Raw genomic sequence first — 21,318 nt, 5'->3', positions numbered from 1 at the left:
CAAAATTTGGATAAAAAAACCTCTCCCATAAATGTTGCATGATATTTTTTGTTCCGCCATTAGATTCCTAGCACTTTGTGTAGGTATTTTTTCCCTATAAAACAATGTATTTTAAAGTAGATCTCTAATATTTATTCAGACATAACCACTTACTTATTTAATTAATGGAAATACCGTATTTACTCGCATAATGTCCGCAGTAATTTGGCTACATTTATGACCAAAAAAAATGGGGTGCAAACATTATGAGGTGAAGTCTGGAAAAAAATTTTTTCCCTTAAAATTTTATATGTTTTGTGTAGAGTAAAAAATTGTTCTCTCATAATTAGTTTACTAGAACCCTGATTTTACGTATGCTCACGGTTCCGCGGATTGCATTAGTAAAATCGCTGCTTCTTAAAATTGGCACCCTTCCCTCGGCTCAGTTGAAAAATATTAACGGCGGCATACTACTTTGCAGAGCGCTGGTGACTGGCGACCCTCCGCAGCGGACGTGAGAAATGTGACAGGTGTCGAGATAATTGGGTGCCAGCGATTAGTGGAAGTCGCCACTCATTTTTTTTCTTCTCTCACTCGCGTGTGCGCTCTTACGTTTAGAAGCCGCAGCCAGCCTACATAAAATAAATGCTTTGCGTGAAAAGATATTTTTTTAATCTTTCATTGAGATGGCCACTAACGGCACGGGGCAGATGTCTAATGTCTGCATTAGCCGGCGCCGGCGAGCCTCCCTCCCTGTCCCTTGCTCACTGTGTGTATAAAAAAAGTTACCGGCAGACGTCTGTGCATGTGAGTCCCCTTCTGCCCTGCTTGACTGAAGCGCAGGGAGAAGGAGTTCAGAGCGTGGAAAAGGCTGAGCAGGAATTTTTAACAAAAACAAAGCAGAGCCTTGTCTTCCTGACATGTAAGAATTTATGTATGTCCATTCTGTTACTGCTGACGTTTTCTTTACGTTGTGTATCATATCTTACATGAAAACAAAATTTCAGACTCGTCGCTGTCACCGTCCTCTGTATCGCTGCTCCCGTCGTCGTTATCGCTATCTTCCCAAATAGCATCATCTTCAGTCCCGTCGAGAGCAACGGTGATGCCAGTCTTTTTAAAGCTTTTCACCACCACAGTGTCAGTGATAAGTGCCCAACTTTGTTTCACCCAGTCACATATCTGTGTTACTGACTGTCTTTTCAGTCTGCCCCCTGGAGTGAGTTCATGACTGTTGTCTGCCATCCATTCAGAATACAGTCTACGTAAATGTCCCTTAAACGGCTTGTTTATAGACACGTCTAAGGGCTGCAGAACAGATGTCAGGCCTCCCGGAATGACAGCTATGTCAGTCTTGCCATCACATAGGTCGCGTTTGACGTCTTCAACAAGATGTGCTCGGAAACTGTCCCATACGAGTAGAGATCGTGTCTTGAGAAGCGCACCAGGTCGGCGATCCCACACTGTTGTCAGGCAGTCTTTCACGAGTGGGGTGTCAATCCAGCCTTTCTCTTGGACACGTACATGCACACCAGATGGGAAACTACCTGTTGGTATCGTCTTCCTTTTGAAAATTATGTACGGCTGCAGTTTCCGCCTGTCAGCTGTCACCGCAAGCATAACAGTACAGTGCAACTTCTCATTGCTAGTTGTGCGAACGGTAACACTTGATACTCCCTTCTGACTTATTGTTGTACACTGCGGCATATCAAAATAAACTGGGGTTTGGTCCGCATTACCTATTTGCGAAAGCAGGTAATCGTGAGTTTTTCTCTGCCTAATGACGAATCGCTGAAATTGCAGAAACTTTTCATTGTATTCCTTAGGCAACCTTTAGCTCAGAGAAAGGGTTTTCTCTCCTCATAAACCATATAACCCATCCACGACTGGCCTTGAATTCTGTATGTGGTATGTTCAAAGCACGAGCAATTTCCTGGGCCTTCACCTGTACCATTTCATGCAAGACTGCACAAGCATTATTTCTTAACTCGCGGATGAAGTCAGAACTAGAGCGTCAAGCTCTGGAAACTTTCCAGTCTTTGGCCCCCGAAATGCACGTCTCATTGCATTTGTTGATTATAACTGTTCTTTCATTTTTCGCCAATGCCGCACACTTTTCTCTTGGACGTCAAATTAACGTTCAGCTGCCCTGTTTCCATGCTCTTCAGCAAAACGAACTACTTGCAACTTGAACTGTGCAGTGAAGGACTTGTACTTCCCCATCACATACCTACGCTAAAAATACTCTTGAAATAACTCCTGACCTTAAAGTAACTACGTCGGCACGGGTCCGCTGCGTTCACAGTTATTTTTATTACCTAGTAGTCCAGTGACCTTTCCCTTTCCCTCTCCCAATGAACCGTGGTGGGAGTATTGAGAAGGTGAAACCGTGCGCATGTACCCCCACCACTTCTCCGCTACCTCCCCTACTTTGTGACGTAGTGTGAGTTGCGTCTGCGCGTGGGACGTGTACTGGCTTGTGCTATATATAGCCCATCCCCTTGCAACTCGCGTGACGTCGCAGGCAGCTGCGCAGTGGAGTGCGAGTTTCTGAGTCCGGACAGTTTCACCACGCTACAAACCCTCTCAGCGACCGCTCCGGAGAAATGAACAACTCAAGGTCAAAACATTGTTGACAGCGTGGTAAATTTCCATCTCGTTACTGTGCCTTTCAGGGGTGGCCAAGGTTGCTTTGTCTGTGCGGACTTTATACGGATTTTAAAAAATTCCAATACAAGTATTTAAAAATAAATGTGCGGACATTATGCGATGGCGGACATTATGCGATTAAATACGGTACAAAGTTGTCTCATGTGTAAATTTTCTTTTAAAGACTTTTTAAACGTTATAACTTTTATATGTTTGCCTGCATCACCACGGTGTACCACTTATAAAAATGTAGCCAGCACTAGTTGTCATCATTCATTTTTTGGTTATGTTGCTTTCCGTATAGAGCGCGCACACGTAGTTGAATATTGATATTGATATCTCGCCGATTGCATGCGTGCGCTCTCTGTTGAGTGCTGAGTTAACTACATTTGATGGCCTGCACTCTTTCGTGGTGTGTACGATGACGATAGTTGTGCGTTAATTCAGGCTCGCATTCAGGTCACAGATTTTGTTTTTCTATTTAAAGTTGAAGAAAGATATTTGTTGCATTACTTATTAATTTAAATTGTTTGGCGTGCTCTTGTAAACTCCACTTTTTAAATAAACGTACTTTCCACAAATGGGTTTTGTTTTCATGAATAACTTTACCTAACAAAAAAATTTTTTTTACGCTTATAAAATTACACCCCTACTTTTCAAACTTGATTTTAGTATGAAATGTGCGACGATTACATGATAAAAAAACAGTACCATCCACAAAGTGTCACGAACGTCACTGTTCGTACTCTGGAAGGGCAAGAACAATTAACAACCTTTATCTATCATATCCACCATATGTTCATAGTTGCCCCATGCATGACGAGAATACTGCACGCTAGTTTTGACCACGCCAGAAGCACCAACACAGACACACCCCTCTGGGCGGGCCCCTGAATGCAACGACGCACCTTGCAGGCCACGCGCATCCCCTCCACCTCCTCGTCGGAGAGCACTCTGATGTGGGCGCTGCCGCGGGCCGACTGCTCCGACAGAGGCACGCCCCGTGGGTGGTCCGCGTAGTCCGGCCGGGGGATGTGGGGCGGGACGACGCGCCGGGACGCCTGGGGGTGCGGCCGCAACTTCCCTGCGAAACGTGCAAGCCACACTGCCCTGCATGGCGCGGTCCACATACCCTCATGCACACTGCTCTTTACCACCATGTCACTACCTCATCGCTGCTCATCCAAAATGTCATGTGTTGTTTTTCAATGATTTTCCAGTCTTTAACAAACACAAATCATTCATAATATCTTGCACTATATGGTAGAATACACAACAAGAAATTTTTTTCCCAACCTCCTAAAAGTTACCAATTTTGATTAAAGATTTTTTAATTTCAGTAACACTATGGATGAGCAAATGAAAACCTCAAACACCATAAAATCTTAAGTGTACAAAAGAATTGATATTCGGAGAAATATTTGATAGAGATACATTTGAAGAAGGAAATTAAGAAATCAAAACATTAGCATTGTATTGTTATATATTAGCTTCTTAAAAATTTTAACCCCAAGAAATTCACTGGCATTTCTAAGATACATCATTTGTTGACTTTATACATTTAAGAAGTAAGATAAACCATGTGAATAAACTTTATTTTCAAGACATTCTTTAACACAAACAAGAAGAACTATAAACCTAATTCCCGCATGGTAAATAAACAAAATTGTTTAACAAAATGTTCAGTAAACTGTACTTAACAGGAAGGTGATGCTGTGGCCCAAAAGACTGTATTTCACACACATTTGCAATTAAATTTTGTTGGTTTACACTTTAAATTGTAAGTGAAATTTTTGATAAACAATGGTATCCCGTATCAAATTGACATTTTAAAGAAATCCTGATTGAGAGCTTTAAACCTAAGCAATTCAAACATAATTTAGTGTGAAGAGTACCCAACAGAGTCAAAAGATAATAATTCACTGCAGGGTCAATCCATATGAAGTGGTCCAAAAAAAAATTTATTGGAAGCTTCATCAATTTTAAAAAAATTGATATTTTGAGCCTTGTTAACATTATGTATTGACAATTTAAAACTGACACAGTTAATTTTTTATTCTCATTAGTTTGATTATGGCAGCCATTTTTTTTTGTCATGGGGCGCGACAATTTTTACATTTACAAGGGTTCAGCTACATTGCTATATCTTGGCTCTGGTAGGCCATATCATGATGAAACAAAATCTGAGGGGTTAAGCACATTTTAAGCTACAATTCTGATGACAAACCATTTTTTTAACATCACTCAATCTTGCCAACTTTAAAGGTTGAACTTGTGCCTTAGAATTGCAAAAATTTGCATTTTCATAAATTTTTTTAAGAGTGAAGGCAGTATCTGTTGGGCTTCAAAATATTTATGGATGTGCTTATGTAATAGTAGAGTAAATACAAATTATTTGGAGTGTGAGACTTCAATACTTTTTTTTTTACAATTTTGTAAAAACCAGTTTTTTCAGATTTTTGCTTACTTTACGGCTTAATATCTCTGGTGGGCAGTTATCTAAAAATCTTAAATTTACACACAATTAAGTACTCCATGGTACATAACTCCTGCAAAACTTTAGACTTTGAGATTCAACTGGTTCGGAAGTTACAGCCTTGCCAAACTCGTATTTTTTTTTATTTATTTGCATAAATAAAAGCAACCCTAGTAATTTTATATACGTTCTTAATTATTTTATATATATGCTGTAAGTGCTGTACTAAGTCATAAAAAGTATTACACTAAAGTTTGTTGCCAAAACACATTTATACTATGCACAAAAATATTAATTATAACAGTCATTCTATATCACATTTTTAAACAGACAAATGATTTACGATTTTAATTTGTACCTTATTTCTTATGTTTGTTAAACAGCATTGAAATTTCTTCAGATAATGATGCTGAAATGTTGTGTGAACGTCCAGTTGCTGTGGATAGCTCTGATGGACTAAGCTTCCTCAACACATTCTTAAGCGGCACCCACACTCTGTCTGCACATGACATCTTAAATGATGTTCTAGGTCCAGCTGGGTTGTAAAATTTTACGTAAATATCATTGTTCACAAAATTAACTTCTTCAATGACTCCTAGCCACCACTGTTCGTCATACACACAGGCGATAATGTCATTGTTCCGAAGATTCATGGGGATGGACTTGGTTGAAACTGGAAGATCCTCATACTCTTCTGATTTGGACGTTGCATAGCATCTCATTATAATCTCGGTGAGAGGAACAAAGCGGTGAAATTTTCGTGTTCCAGGGAGCCGTTGGCAGTTGTCGAACCTAGGTTTCAACTCTTCTTGTCAAGCGGTAATTTCCTCTTCTTTAACATATATATATTTGATACCTTTAATAGTCTGTGTACAGTACATATACATATCTTCAGGGGAAAGAATGTGATCCTTGACTGTTCTTTGAAGACTTGCCTTTGTTACTTCCCTTTTTGTTGTTCCTCCAACACCATCACATGCATTTTTTCCATGTGATGTTGCGAAGAAATTCCACTCAGCACTAAGACCGAAATCATTCTTGTGGTGACAGACATTAATTAAATTTTTCTTATTTTTGTACTGACTTGATGATCCATCTGAGAAGTAAATTATATGTTGAACCGAAGGAACAGTGTCTTTTAAGTGTTTCATAAGATGAGATTGAAATGTATGCACTGTTGTTGTGTTATGGTCCAAATGATCACTGATTACACAAACACATTGGGTTAGAAGTTTATCGTTTTCTTTGTAATAATACACAAAAGGATGAACAGTTGCTTGGCGATTTACCCAGTGGTAGCTCTGAATCTCGTCTTGGATAACAAATGTAAAGTTTTCTGCGAAGTCTGCAAGAACAATGCACTCTGTTTCGTTAAGTTTCTCCTTCTTCTCTCTCAAATGCTGACTTTGAATCTTTGATATAAAATGATGAGTTTTAAGTGAATCAAGTTTTTCAATAAGGGACAGAAAGAATTCTTCTTTTGGCTGAATAACAGTTATCATTTCAGCTCTATCTGTTGTGGTCCATTGTTGAAAAATTATGTTGTCTGGGATGGCATCACTTTCTTCAAATTCATCAAACAGAGATACTAGGGCTTCACTTCCTGGACATTTAACACATTTGCCCATCATACACTCGTAACTACTCATATCACAAACGAGTATAGCAAGTAGGTCTTTGTAATCTTTCATAAGCTTTGCACCGTCAACCATTAGCTTAACATTCTGATGATAAGTACAAACACAAACATTGTGTGTTCCCGATGATCCGGCTGTGACACACCACTTAGGTCTGAGTTCAATGAATTTTGATCTTCCAATTCTACAGTCTGGATGTTTAGATTTAAATTCCACAAACAATTCATTCAAATTGCAAAGCACCAGCCTCTTCTGCTTTTGACATTTCATGTTATTTATTTTTACAGATAAACAGTCTTTTTTTCCGGGACAAAGACGACTGTATTCATCACTTTCATAGAATTCACGGACTGTAGTAACCACCTCTGATTGAATGCCAAAACCCTTTTTCTTTCCCAACTCTGGTAGAATGCCCTGATCTTTCACTAGGTCTCTTGTCAGTTTTACCAAACGATCAGATACATTGAACTCTTGAGCTATTCTTAGTCGACTCCATGAATTTGGAAGTAAACTAATTATTTTCACTTTCATTTCTTTTCCTGCAACAGCACATTTATCCTTCAGTTTCTTGATTAATTCGTCAAACTCTTCTACAGACTCTTCACTTGCTTCTCTGTTTTCCATCACTTCATCAAAAGATTCCTCAAGATTTCTTTTCAAAACATTTGAAACTTTACTGATCTTGTCAGCTATTGCTTGTGGTCTTTTATCTAAACCCAATTTCCTTATTTTAGATGCTGGCGAAACCCCTAATTGAGTACATACATTGTCTACTTTTCCCAACTTTTCAATCTCTGTAATAAAGTCTGAATCACATGTGTCCCCTGTTCCATCATTTGCTGTCACAAATATTTTTTTGTAGCATGTAGGACACAAGGACTTACCAGGGACAAGCAGTAAATTGTAGTTTGTTTTTTTATACATGTGTTCAGGAAGTATTTCCCTAAGTCCTTTTGTGATTGCCTTTTTATGTATTTGTAAAGGATCACTGCAATACCGGCCAAATATATGGTGATATTTAATAAGATACTTAATCTCATGGTACTTACATACAGACTTAACATCACTAGAAACTCTGGTAAATATTAGCTGTTGCTGTTCTAAACTAAACACACAGATTTTCTTCAATTCCTGTTGCACTGAACCATAAACACATTTGTGGCATTGTTCATTTGTTAAATGTCCTATTGAACACTTTCTCCATACCGAAAAACAAAAAACCTTCATGGAAACACAAACCACCTTTCCTATACCAGAGCTGCTGGCAGACTAACAGGATGGAACAAATACCAGACCATACTAGAGCAAGTCCGTGCCTGTTAAGACCTGCACACTCCAAACAGTGGTAAACATCTCAGGCATATTTTTTTAATGTTCTTAGTCGGAGAACTCTTTTCAATTGCATAGTAAATGCCAATTTTAGGGTATTAAGATTTTTAAAAATATAATTAGAATTTATTATAGTTTCATTGTTGCAAAAAAAAATGCAATTTTACACAAGTTTGGTAAGGCTGTAACTACCGAACCAGTTGAATCTCAAAGTCTAAATTTTTACAGGAGTTATGTACCATGGAGTACTTAATTGTGTGTAAATTTAAGATTTTTAGATAACTGCCCACCAGAGATATTAAGCCGTAAAGTAAGCAAAAATCTGAAAAAACTGGTTTTTACAAAATTGTAAAAAAAAAAGTATTGCAGTCTCACACTCCAAATAATTTGTATTTACTCTACTATTACATAAGCACATCCATAAATATTTTGAAGCCCAACAGATACTGCCTTCACTCTTAAAAAAATTTATGAAAATGCAAATTTTTGCAATTCTAAGGCACAAGTTCAACCTTTAAAGTTGGCAAGATTGAGTGATGTTAAAAAAATGGTTTGTCATCAGAATTGTAGCTTAAAATGTGCTTAACCCCTCAGATTTTGTTTCATCATGATATGGCCTACCAGAGCCAAGATATAGCAATGTAGCTGAACCCTTGTAAATGTAAAAATTGTCGCGCCCCATGACAAAAAAATGGCTGCCATAATCAAACTAGTGAGAATAAAAATTTAACTGTGTCAGTTTTAAACTGTCAATACATAATGTTAACAAGGCTCAAATTATGAATTTTTTAAAAAATAGTCGAGCAACCAGAGCTGGACCACTTGATATGGACTGACCCTGCATACTATAAGATAAACAAGATCAACCAAACAGAAACAGATGTTTATGACAAAAATGTCATATCTTTCAGCAAAGCTTCCACATTACATTCTACGGCTTGACGGTTCATGGCACCTATCTTAGGTCAATGTTCACGGACTGTAGCAAACATTCAACACAATTAAAGTCGCCTATGCTGAACAATCTGCACTTACAGTTAATTTATATCTAACAGGCAATGTAAAATAATATTTACGGTACATCCTGTCAAGGGCTTGGGCCAAGAAGGAAGCAGCTGTCCTCCCTCCCGAAGTGGAAAAAATAGTGTTCGCCCTTTAGTGATTGTGTATTAAAACATTGCAAAAAGCAGCATTAGTGATAACAGTTTTTTTTTAAGTCTTATTTTTTTTTATTATTGTTGATCATGAAAGAGATTGAATTCAGAAAAATCCCCCACCTCCTCCCTAACTGTTCTAAGCTGGATACACCCTTCCACCCTGTCCTTTAAAAAAATGTAAATATCTAAGACGCTGCCACCGTATCCTCAAATACTCGGCCGAGAGTACGTAACAGCAACACCCAGAACAACCCATTCCAATAATTAGCTTTTTTGGGATTTAATCGCCAGATAGCAACACACGTCACTTTGTTCAAATCATCGGCTACAATGGCGGGGCAGGATTACGGGTGGCTCACAGCTGCTGCTTGTTGCTTGACACTTTAATAGTGCAGATGTTGGGAAGGGGGAAGGTCAATCTTTACCTGGTGCGCGAGTGTGTCATGATATCTGTGATTAAGAGACTTGTGAGGTATTTTGTGTCATGGTAGCTTAGTTAAACTTGTTATGAGAATATTGTAAAGCTCCAAGGATGCTGGAACAAAGTCCCCTTAAGTGAAATGAAAATCAACATGTAGTTTCCTGCCTGAGGCTCATAGGAGCCGGCTGACCTACCCTAGGGACAGACCTGTAGTTCCGGCCAGCCTGGAGAATGCATGAGGTGAGAGGTTATGGGGTATGAAGTAGGGACAGAATGAGATGGTGAGGGAAATGGAAGTACCTAGAGAAAACCCACAGGCTATGGCAACATCCACCACGTTTACTACTTGTGAAAAATCCAGGTTAAATCCCGCCGAGAATCGAACTCAGACCACCTTGGTGGGAGGTGAGTGTTGTATCCACTCAACCACAAAGTATTGAATTAATAAAATTGAGTATAGTACATATAAGCTTGTATCTTTCAAAATGCCTAGGAGGGGGAGATTTACATCACCAGTACTCTCACAGAAATATTCAGTCCCTCTGACAAAAGTCTCTAACACATCAAGCTGAACTAAGCCTCAACATCAAGAACATATAAACAATATTTCCAAAATTTTGTAGCTTTGAACATATATCTGATGATATTCAACAAAACTTCAATCTTACCTGTAAACCTGTACGAAGGCCACGGGTCATAAGCATTAGTCTCATCCTTCTCCTCGCCTTCTGTTTAAAACAAAATGGGAAATGTTACACATGTGTGTTTCCATAAGTCACACAAACTACCACAACTTTTAAGCCCCTAACTTAAGTGATTTACATATTATGTTCTGAAGTTTATCTTTAGAGATACAAAAACCTTTAGGCCCTAATACAATTTCAAGAAAAATGGCCAATTAGATGCCAAAACCCATTTTGGATTAAATTTAAAACATTCAAATGTAAAACTGCATTTTCTAAAGTAAATAAAAATTGAATGTTGCAAAATGTGACTAAAAATCAGAAAATTATTATTAATATTATTATTATCCTTTAATTCAATTATCTATTTAAAATCCAGTTCAAGAAACTAACTATTAAATAACAAGAGTATTAAAACTGAGGAACACTGTGCTGCAGTGCCTGCAAAATAAGTTAGATTAAGTACTTTTAAAAATAATTGAAGTGTAGGTATCACACCTTTAAACTTTTAAAATATTTTAATTTCAAACCATTATTCACACAAATATTTACTATAGAAAATCTCTTTGTTAGCAATTTAAAAATAAATCCGTCCCTATAAAAACTTATTAGAAAAGTCATTCATTTTAAGACAAGATGATATTGAAAACAAACTTTACTTACGAGCTATTTTGTGAAGCACCTTGTGTGTTTTCCAGCTGCTCTTGAAACAATCCTGCAAAAAAAATTTCACTCTAGTAATAGCTAATCATGTTGCATTAAGTGATAGAATTAACTAAAATAAAACTCAATTTATTTTCTTAAAAAAAATTGTAATAACAGTTTTTATCCCCCAAGGTTATAGGAACTTCATTCTATTCAAAAAGTTAAAATGCTGTAGTGACATTGCGTGGTAGGTAATGACTACATACGTAATTCCATGACTTGATGAGTATGTCTCATAAGACTGAACAATAGTTACTCCTTGACTCTGTTGAAAATTAGCGAAAAAGGTATGGTAGATAACGGCTTGGCACAAATTGAGGGACAAAGTAAGTATATGCAATAACTAGCAAAGATTTTCTTAATAGCCCCTAAATGTAAAAAAAATTGGGAAACGTTAAGAAAAAATTACAAATTGGTTTCTTTGGGGTTTTAAGTAAAATGTTTTATAAATTTTCTTTTATTATTTACTACATTCAACACACTAATCAGGGGTGATTTCACAAACCAAGTTTCATCAATTTATTTTCTATTAATCTAAATATCACCTTGATTAATTTTTTTTTGTGTTCATCCATGAAATTTAACTCAATTTTCTTTTTCTTTTAAAAAAAAAGGTTAATATTAAATGGTCAAATTTGAATAGTTTTCACCACTAAATTTACTAAAATTACAAAATAAAATTACTAAAACTATGAAGGTAATTTTTAAAAGTACACTAACAAGATCTTTCTTTCACTCTGTTCACAGGCTTCTCTATTAGAAAAAAAATATATATATATATATATATATATTTTTTTTTTTTTTTGTGAAAATGCTGACAATATGACAGTAAATGTGTGTACAAATAATTGGCTCAGAATATATAAATAATGTAAAGTGTGTGACAGTTCCAAATCTTTCTGGTTAGCTATGGTCTGAATTGCACGTACCTCCGTAAAGCACTTGCAAAATTATGGTGTCCTACAGGTAATAAACTCAAGACTGTGTGACATGTCACAATCCTGCCTGGCTAACATGACGAATGTTCCTTGCACATACAGGAAACACTTGGAAAATATACCATAGGATGTTGCAGGTAGTTGTTTGTAAAATTATGCCTGTGACTGAAAATTTACTCGAAACTGTTAATGGTTGTTTTCGAATACGAGTTAAAAATAAGATTTGGTGTTTATTCTTCTCCAGTTGAATTTACATGTCCATTAGACACTGTGACCGGAAGAAAACACTCACTTTTATCAATCACTCTTTACAGTCCTGTGCCATAATGAAATAATGTCCCCGTCTTGGTCACCTCTGTGGGAAGGGAACTACATACCGGTGGACCAACTAGCCACGCCGGGCCTTCAGCAGCACATCTAAGACCTAATTTCTAATTAAAACGTACAAAATAGAATAAAAAGGTTCAACTTTAAGCTGCATCGCCGTGACCACAGATGTGGAATTTTCAGCCCTCATGCACTCAAAGTTTGTTGGTAAGCCATCGCCTCGCACGACCTTTCGGCACAGCACTAGCAATGAGTGACCCGGCTACACTGTTGGTTGTAATACCAGGAATATATTTGACATTAGATACCGAAAACAGAAATGAACAGATGATTCACATGGAAAGGTTGTTAAATGAATGGTGCAATGAAAAAAAAATTACAGGCCTGACAGGATTGGTGTGAACAAATACTGTAGAGGGAGAATACAGGACAGCTTGCTCGTTTTCGCGAGAAACCGACGGTGCTGCGCTCTCGCGGCTCGGCGTGATGACTACCCCTAGCTGCCGCGACCACGGTCGCGCCATACGAAAACCTCAGAAACTAAACTCGCTGAAGTACAAAGATTAACCGTCAGAATTGAAAGGAATTATTATTAAAAAAATTTTTTTTAATTCTATTGCCTTATAGAACGTAAAAATTTTCCCCAAGTCAAAATATTTATTTTAGAAAAACATACTATCGTGAGTTGTAATATTTCCCACTTCCCGCTTTCATTGTTAACTAAATATGCCTTATTTCTTGGTTTGTTGATATTATAGTGATTTTATGCTTTGTTTTTTTCTTCTTATTTTCACACAATTCCTTTTCAGATAATGTATTTCCTCGCAAAAGCATCGTTTACACCTTTTATAAAACAATTGATTATGACATAAATATATTTGTTTTACGATGAATGTGGGAGAACCCGGAGTAAAGAAAAAAAAAAGAAAAAAAAATCATGCACATGTAAATTGTATGGAATATCTAGCATAGCAGTGGTTATAAGGTATGATCGGGGAAAATAAACTTCTTGCTACCTATTTAGGTACAGCTGGATAAAATTTTACAAGCATATTTGTCTCTTGTATATTATTTGCCTTTTTCATTTACAATGGAAGTGAATCTTGTAAAACTTGTTCTAGCTCTGGTACCATTGTAATAATGCATTAATTTAAATATTATTATTTTTAAGTAACGAGGTATTAATACATATTTAATATTTATGATAGCTTAAGATGGTGCAATTGTAAGTTCTAATTTAAGGATTATATTGTTTTTTTACATTGTGTCAAACGCTATGTACTTCTACATATTTATGTCATACTGAAATTACGTATTTTTTCATCTCCCTTTTATTTTCAATATTATTTAAATGTACATGTTATTTAATTTCATAATATCGTGCTCAAATCTCTGTTAACTGTACATATAATTATTATATACGTATTATACACTATATGAACAACTGTACTCATTATATTGCACATATTCATAAAAAAAAACTTTTAACCAATATGTTGTTGAACGATAGCAAATCAATAGTATTTAGTGGCTAAAAAATTTGGATAATTTAATTAATTCATTAGATAATTCCCTAAATGAACGATGATTAGCTATAGAATGCTTTGAAAATTTTTACTTCAATTTTCCTTGAAAATATGCTGTTCATTGTTAACTATTTTTTACATCGAAAGCAACTAACTTTTAAGCAAATAAATTTACATCTGCATGGCCGCAAAGAATACGAAGGTTCAACACAATTTTTTTCAAAAGAATCTGTTTATTAGTCTAGGTGCAATGACGAGTTGAATTTAATACATTTTAGGCTTGGAATGTATGGCCGTGGGTGCTGTTATCACGCCGAGCCGCTAGGTAGCAGCGCTGACGCTCTTCGCCCGCGCGGCTGTGCTATTAGTATAGAGCTGTCCTGTATTCTCCCTCTACAGTATTTGGTGTGAACCAAGCAGTGGTAAGGGAATAAGCACTTTAATTTTTGAAAAATTAAAATGTAAATATCTGGACAGTAATATTGGTTTCACTGCCAGTAAAGGATGGTTTGGAAAGTTTGTGTAAAGGTACGCGACGTGAGTTGGTCACGCCCATGCAGGCAAGTCAACCAGCCGACTGACTATAAGTACATAACCACCTATCTTCCGCTATGGGGCGTCAATGGTGACATATTTATCAATTCTATATATTTATATTACGTAAAGAATATTTCCCTACACATTTGGAACACGTTAAGTAAATTAGTCTTGCTATTTATGGAAACTAATGCTTCAGAATTTGAATAAAAAACATTTTTAGGAACGCATTAGTCATGCTAAGAAAGGGTATAGCCATGCCGGGAAGAGGCAGCCAAGTGACCTCACCCACCAATCACACCACACCTCTTATATACAAGGACACAATACCATACAAAATAAATTATCCTTCACATCAAAGCATTTATGTAAAAAACCAACTTATAAAAAAAGTCCTTTCTGATTTGACTGGTACTAAAACAGTGATAAATCTACAACTTTCCGTGTGAGCTAATAACTACAGATTTTCCCATCATCAGAAATACATGCGGAAAGCACCAGCATGACTCGGTAACTGGTAAAATGTCTGTAAAATGGGTGCTGTTGAGTAGCGCTCTTGTCTCATCCTTAATTTTTATAAAACAACACCAAATATGATATAAATGTAATAAAAAATTGCAAAAGAATTCACATGCAGAATTACAATTAGGTAAATATCAAAAACATTGAAGGAAAATAAAATTCTAAAACATTGATAACACAAATAGTAACCTTACAAACAATGTGAAAACCCATAAAAACACAGTTAAAAGGATTTTCTAAATAAAATAACTAAATATCAGAGGCTATTATTCAAGACCATAAAGAGTTACAACAATAGGTCACCATGACCTTGAACCTACCCTACATATCAGCTAATGTAATACCTTAATGAAATATCATAAAAAAACCTCTGTAAAGTTTGAGAAAGAGCAGTGTGCTATGCCACAACTGTTCATGACTTTATTAGCCGAATACTGTAAATTTTTTTCCTTTACCAAAAAATTTGTCACACTGTCCATTTAAATCAACATTGTTCCTGGGTAACTCATCATTTGGCATTAGAAAACATTTGATGTCAATAAAACAGCAAAATTATTCCAATTATTAATTTTTTAATGTCCCGCCGTAGCTTCTGAACATAAAACATGATACTAATGGCCGTGTGGCCCTTGACCTCCTGACGTGGCCAACAATATTACAATAATGTTCCACTAGGCCTACACTGCCACCCGTAGTCTAATCTTCTAAATAAAACAAATGTCCGACATAAAGGTTAAAAACAGCATTGTCCTGACCACAAGCATAACATTTACTTAACTACATTAAATGATTTGTGACCCCTGACAAACACGACCTCACATGGCAACTTCTAACCGATGACTAGCCATGACTAATCATACAAAAAACTTAAAACATTACATAGCTGGGGACTTTCCTAGTAGAAAGTTCTTATAAATAACTATATTATGTGATTTCCCAGTCTGAGGGTACTCTCATGGTTCAGGGCTACCATCTTACCTCATAAACCATGCTAATCTTTGCTATGTTAACTTAAAATCATGTTTTATTTAGTTCTTTTAATTTATTTTACACAATACTCTGTTATTTTGAAAACGAAGTTATCACTTTGTGAGATACTTCGACTACATTTCAAACTGTTTCATCGTCTATAATGTAAGTACGTAATGTAAATATAGACACATTTTTTTTTTGTGTTGTACCTTAATAACATAGTCAAGACTTATTTCTATGAGAGATTGCCCTGATTGTTGTCACCATCCTAATGTTTAGTTGATAGCAGCTGCAACTTGATCCTGTGGTTGTCCAGAAATGTTAGGAATACAGCGTAGCCAACGCTGTTTTCAAAAAGACAGGGACTTTATGTCAGTAGCCTACAGCCGCGGCCAAGACTCACTTTGTTACCCACTTCAAGTGATTATTGAACAATACTACAATACAATACTAATACAATAAAACTATTCACTTGAAATGGAAAACCCTTCCCGTAATGTAGGTATTGACATTAAATATTCCTGTCTTTTTGAAAACAGCAAAGGATCTCTGAAGGATCTTGTAGTTACAGGATCAAGTTGCAACTAGAACTCAAGTAAACAGTAGGGTGGTGATAGCTGGATATGGGACATCTCTCATGGAAAACAGTCTCTGCTACACTATTATAAAGCAAAACACATATTTACATTACAAAATGCTGTAACAGAAAAAAAGAGGAAACAAAAGATTTTGAAATGTAGTCAAAGTATCCAAGTAGAAAAGATGGCTTTATTTTCACAATAACGAAGATAGTGTAAAATAAATTAAGAAATAAAAAACCCAATAAATAATTATAAGTTTACATAATAAAGTTTAACATGGTTTATTAGGTACCTTATATTATCCTGTGTCACAAATACTTCTATAGTTGGTATGATTGCTTCCAAGTAGGTAGCAAACAACAGTACAATTATTATTTTAAAGAGTGTATTTAGCTATCCGATAAAACGGTTAAAGGTAAACTTCAAGATACAGTATCACAATTAAGTTTTATATAATGACTAAGAAAAATTATTATTAAAATGTATTTTCATATTTCGAACAATATACGTAAACGCTTTGTTCCAAGAATTCAAAATGGTGAAAATCATTTCCTTTTATGAATATGCTACTGTAAAACAATTCTAACAATTCTGCCGTAGCCAATGAAATACTAAAAATATCACAATGCTGTTTTACAGTGATTAGGAAGAAGGTAAGAATGTAAAAAAAAAAAATTCTACCTAATTTTTGTTTTCTGTGATTCTATTTGCCCCTGTGCACTATATTTACCAATAACTTTACCTAAAATACCACTCACACAAGATTACAGTATTTTAAATGTACCTAAAGGCTTGGACACTATCAGTAGGCCTACTGGCACAACATAGTATTATACACAAAAGGAAACCCCATGAAATTAAATTTACCTAGTTACAAATGCACACTGTATTAAGCATTTACACAAGCCGGTAACAGAATTAAATAAGAGTTCACTCTCGGTGAACTATTGCTTAATAATGCCTATTGATACACCGTGATATGATTCGGCCAGTGTTTCTGAAAATCCTATGTCATAATATGAGAACTTAGGTAAATCTGTATTGTACGGATTAGCGCCAAAAAAAATTGTACAAATATGAAATAACTTTCATTATATGCTCTTTTACGTCCTCTTTTCAGAACCGCCTGCGGAGATTAAAAATTCCAATTACTTTTGGAGATATCGCCGTTCTTATTTTGCAATACAAGCCCTATGTAATCATTTAACAGACGCCATTTTATATTTTGCCGTGTGTGCGTGAATGCCTAAATAACAAAAATTTTCCATTAGGTAAGGTTAGTTACATGATAAATACTTCAAAATAAACGGAAATTAAAAATAATAATTAATTTTACTTGTATAGTTTTAAGTATTTATAATGTAACTGACCTGACCTAAAAAAACGGGACAAAGGTAGATTAGGTCAGGTCAGCTACAGTATAAATACTTTGAAACTGAACGGACATTAAAAATAATAAAAAATAATTTTAATGGTTGTTTAGTTTTAAAGTATTTATAATGTAGCTGACCTGACCTAACAAACCGGGAAAAAGGATGAACAGTAGGAACTCACGTAATTTTCTTTTTACGTGATGTAGTTGTTCAACTACGTCGCAAAAAAAAAATCATACTTGTAAACAAGCAACAATGGTGAAAAACGCGGGAAGCCTACGATTCACTCATCCTTCTGGACATACCCGAATACTCACGTTGGCAAGCCTTCTTTCAACAGACGAGAGGCAAACGCCCGATCGTGCATCTTCGGTTTTTTTTTGTTTATTGTAAATAAATATGCAACTAATTAAAAACTAATGATCAATTAGGTTATGTTAGCTACATTATAAATACTTCAAAACATTGTGGATGGTTGATTTGGTTAGGATAGCTACATTAAAAATACTGTGAAATCATGAAAACGGTTTCCTAGCGCTGGATAGCTACATATTAAAAAGTTATTTGCTAAGCAACCATAAAATGATTTTACAGTTTTTTTAATGTAGCTATACTTACCTAATATAACCAACCATCCACAATGTTTTAAAGTATTTTTAATTACTTCTTGCTAATTTTAAGAAAAGAAGGCTTGCCAACGTGAGTATTCGGGTATGTCCAGAAGGATGTGTGAATCGTAGGCTTCCCGCTGAAACGCCGCATCAGTGCACAACATGAAAATTAAAAAATTCCATATCTCCGAAAGTATTTGGAATTTCTGATCTCCGTCGGGTTTAATGAAATGAGGAAGTTAAATAGCACAGAATAAAGGTATTTTCGGATTTTTAAAAGTTTTTTTTTAAAAAATCGCCAAAAAATGAATATTAAAAAATTTGATATCTCCAAAAGTAATTGGAATTTTTTATCTCCGCAGGCGGTTCTGAAAAGAGGACGTAAGATAGCATATAATGAAAGTTATTTCATATTTGTACGATTTTTTTTGGCGCTAATCCGTACAATATAGATTTACCAGAACTTATTCTGATGAATAAGAAAATAGGTGTGTTGACTAGATTGTGCCAAATATTTTATTTTGTTCTTTATGTTCGCACAACAGAATTAAAGCTAGAAAGATCACAGGTTAATTTCCTTTGGGGGAAAAAAAATATTCTTGAATTTAATTTTACAAGGTAAATATGTATTGTACGGATTAGCGCCAAAAAAAATCGTACAAATATGAAATAACTTTCATTATATGCTATCTTACGTCCTCTTTTCAGAACCGCCTGCGGAGATAAAAAATTCCAAATACTTTTGGAGATATGGCCGTTCTTATTTTGCTATACCAGACGTGTGTAATAATTTGACCGTCGCCATTTTATATTTTGCCGTGTGCGCGTGAATGTCTAAATAACAGAAATTTTCCATTAGGTAAGGTTAGTTACATTATAAATACTTCAAAATAAACCGAAATTAAAAATAATATCAATTTATTTTACATGTTGTATAGTTTTAAGTATTTATAATGTAACTGACCTGACCTAACAAAATGGGACAAAGGTAGATTAGGTCAGGTCAGCTACATTATAAATACTTTGAAACTGAACAGACATTAAAAATAATAAAATTAATTTTATTGGTTGTTTAGTTTTAAAGTATTTATAATGTAGCTGACCTGACCTAACAAACCGGGAAAAAGGATGAACAGAATAAACTCACGTAAGTTTCTTTTTACATGATGTATTCGTTCACGTGAGAGTCCTAAGATCCACATAAAGTTCTGCCATTCCCGATTACACCCGAATATTCACCTTCGGCCAACCTCGGGATTTATTTATTTTTGCGCAGGAAAAATGAATTGAAATATTAAAAGTGGTCGGATAGGTTAGCTACATTAAAACACTTTAAAACCATTTGGATGGTTAGTTAGGTTAGTATAGCTACATTAAAATAAACAGCAACATTAATTTTTAAAAGGCTTAAAAAACTTAAATTAACGAAAGAATGAAGTTAAGTTCATAACTGATGAAAACAGGTGACTGTGTTAGTATTAATATTTACAAGTTCTTATCACTGTAACTAGCCATGTGCTGATATTATTTTGATTGTGGCCTGGCTTCAACATAACCAAACATTCTCACGATTTTACACTAATTTTTATGTACCTAACCTAACTTACTTAATAGTTAACTACTGGTTAACTACTAAAGAGATTTGCATCACAAGTGACCTAAATATTATTTACCTAAGTACCCAGCAAGTTTTTTGATAACTTTGCTAGTGTATGCCAAAAATATACATAGATTTAGAAAGCTACACATTAGAACGTAAGCACTTGAGCCTCACCTGTGAGCAAAAATATGATCCTTGTATACCAAATTTGATACAAGTCGGACATTGCAACTTAGCTGCAGAATTACATCCAGGTGTTTCACATAAGCGACTATCTGGAGTGGCAGCTGCCATTTTTTTTTAATTTTTCTATTTTCGAATTTAAAAAAAAATCATCATTCTGCCGTAGACAACACTACAACTTCCGGCCTTTTGAACTGAACTAAACAAGCCTTTTTTTCAGTACAACATATAAAATTAATAATTATTAATAAATTAAAATTACCAACTTAAATAGCGTCTTTTAAATAGATTGATCAATAACCGTATAAACTCACTCACAAAGAGTTTTATTTATCTTAATACATACAAAAATTTTCTTTTTAAGCAGTTATTAATTTGAGGGAGTTAAAACGAACTACAAAAGATCTTCGCTGCTCCGTATTTGTAAAAAAAATAATCACAATTATACATCATGTAAAATACAAATTTTATTTTTTTAAAGCACTGCTTCTCAAAAATAGCTATTTTTTGTCTCAATCACATAGTTACTATATAAATATATATGCATAGACACGAACGCACATTAAAAAACATACACACACACTCACACTACATTTATATTTATATTTGTATTTTTTATTTTACATTTGTCGTCTAACGCCTTTGTTCTGTGCTACTGGGTTGCTTGTTGAGATGTATTATAATAGGAGCCAGTACTGTGTCGCTGGTGTGACTTGTGCTCTAGTACAAAGGTCGCGAAACTGTTTGATTTTTGGGCGTGATGTCATCACGTGGCTTGTAGGTATTAGAATCCGTCTACAATAGTCAGAACCTGTGTGTGGTCCGTGTCCTTATCCGAATGTGAGTGATGTCACATTGTCTCACCGAAAACTGCCCTGTCCACAATTGCGATGTCCAATGTCCGAATGTATTGATTTCTAAAGTTGTCACCAGAGTGCAGTAAATGTGCCAAACCAAATGTTTTTGATTATTGTTTTCATGCTTTGTAGTTTGAGATTGAACTTATGAAAATTGTGTAAGGTAAGGCAAAGTAGCCCTTCATGACTTACAACACCTTCCATTTCCTTCAATAACAAAAATAAACACCACATTTTCAAACGGGAACCAGAGAT

General features: G+C 35.3%; 1 protein-coding gene across 1 annotated transcript in view; it reads right to left on the bottom strand.

Annotated features, from left to right (window-relative positions):
- The window catches only part of LOC134528019 (methionine aminopeptidase 1), a 62,470-nt gene extending 41,731 nt beyond the window's left edge, over positions 1 to 20,739 (bottom strand). The window contains exons 1-4 of the mRNA XM_063361184.1: positions 20,198 to 20,739; positions 10,995 to 11,046; positions 10,317 to 10,376; positions 3,537 to 3,712 (exon numbers count right to left, since the gene is read on the bottom strand). Of these exons, the coding sequence (XP_063217254.1) occupies positions 3,537 to 3,712; positions 10,317 to 10,376; positions 10,995 to 11,046; positions 20,198 to 20,317 (408 nt within the window). The 5' untranslated portion in view covers positions 20,318 to 20,739. The remainder of the gene's footprint in view (positions 1 to 3,536; positions 3,713 to 10,316; positions 10,377 to 10,994; positions 11,047 to 20,197) is intronic.
- Between the last annotated feature and the right edge of the window lie 579 nt (positions 20,740 to 21,318).

The sequence above is a fragment of the Bacillus rossius genome, chromosome 1 (genome assembly GCF_032445375.1).
Source record: "Bacillus rossius redtenbacheri isolate Brsri chromosome 1, Brsri_v3, whole genome shotgun sequence".
In the NCBI taxonomy this organism is placed as follows: domain Eukaryota; kingdom Metazoa; phylum Arthropoda; class Insecta; order Phasmatodea; family Bacillidae; genus Bacillus; species Bacillus rossius.
Note: the sequence above shows the minus strand (reverse complement) of the source record. Positions and strands in the feature narration are given on the sequence as shown.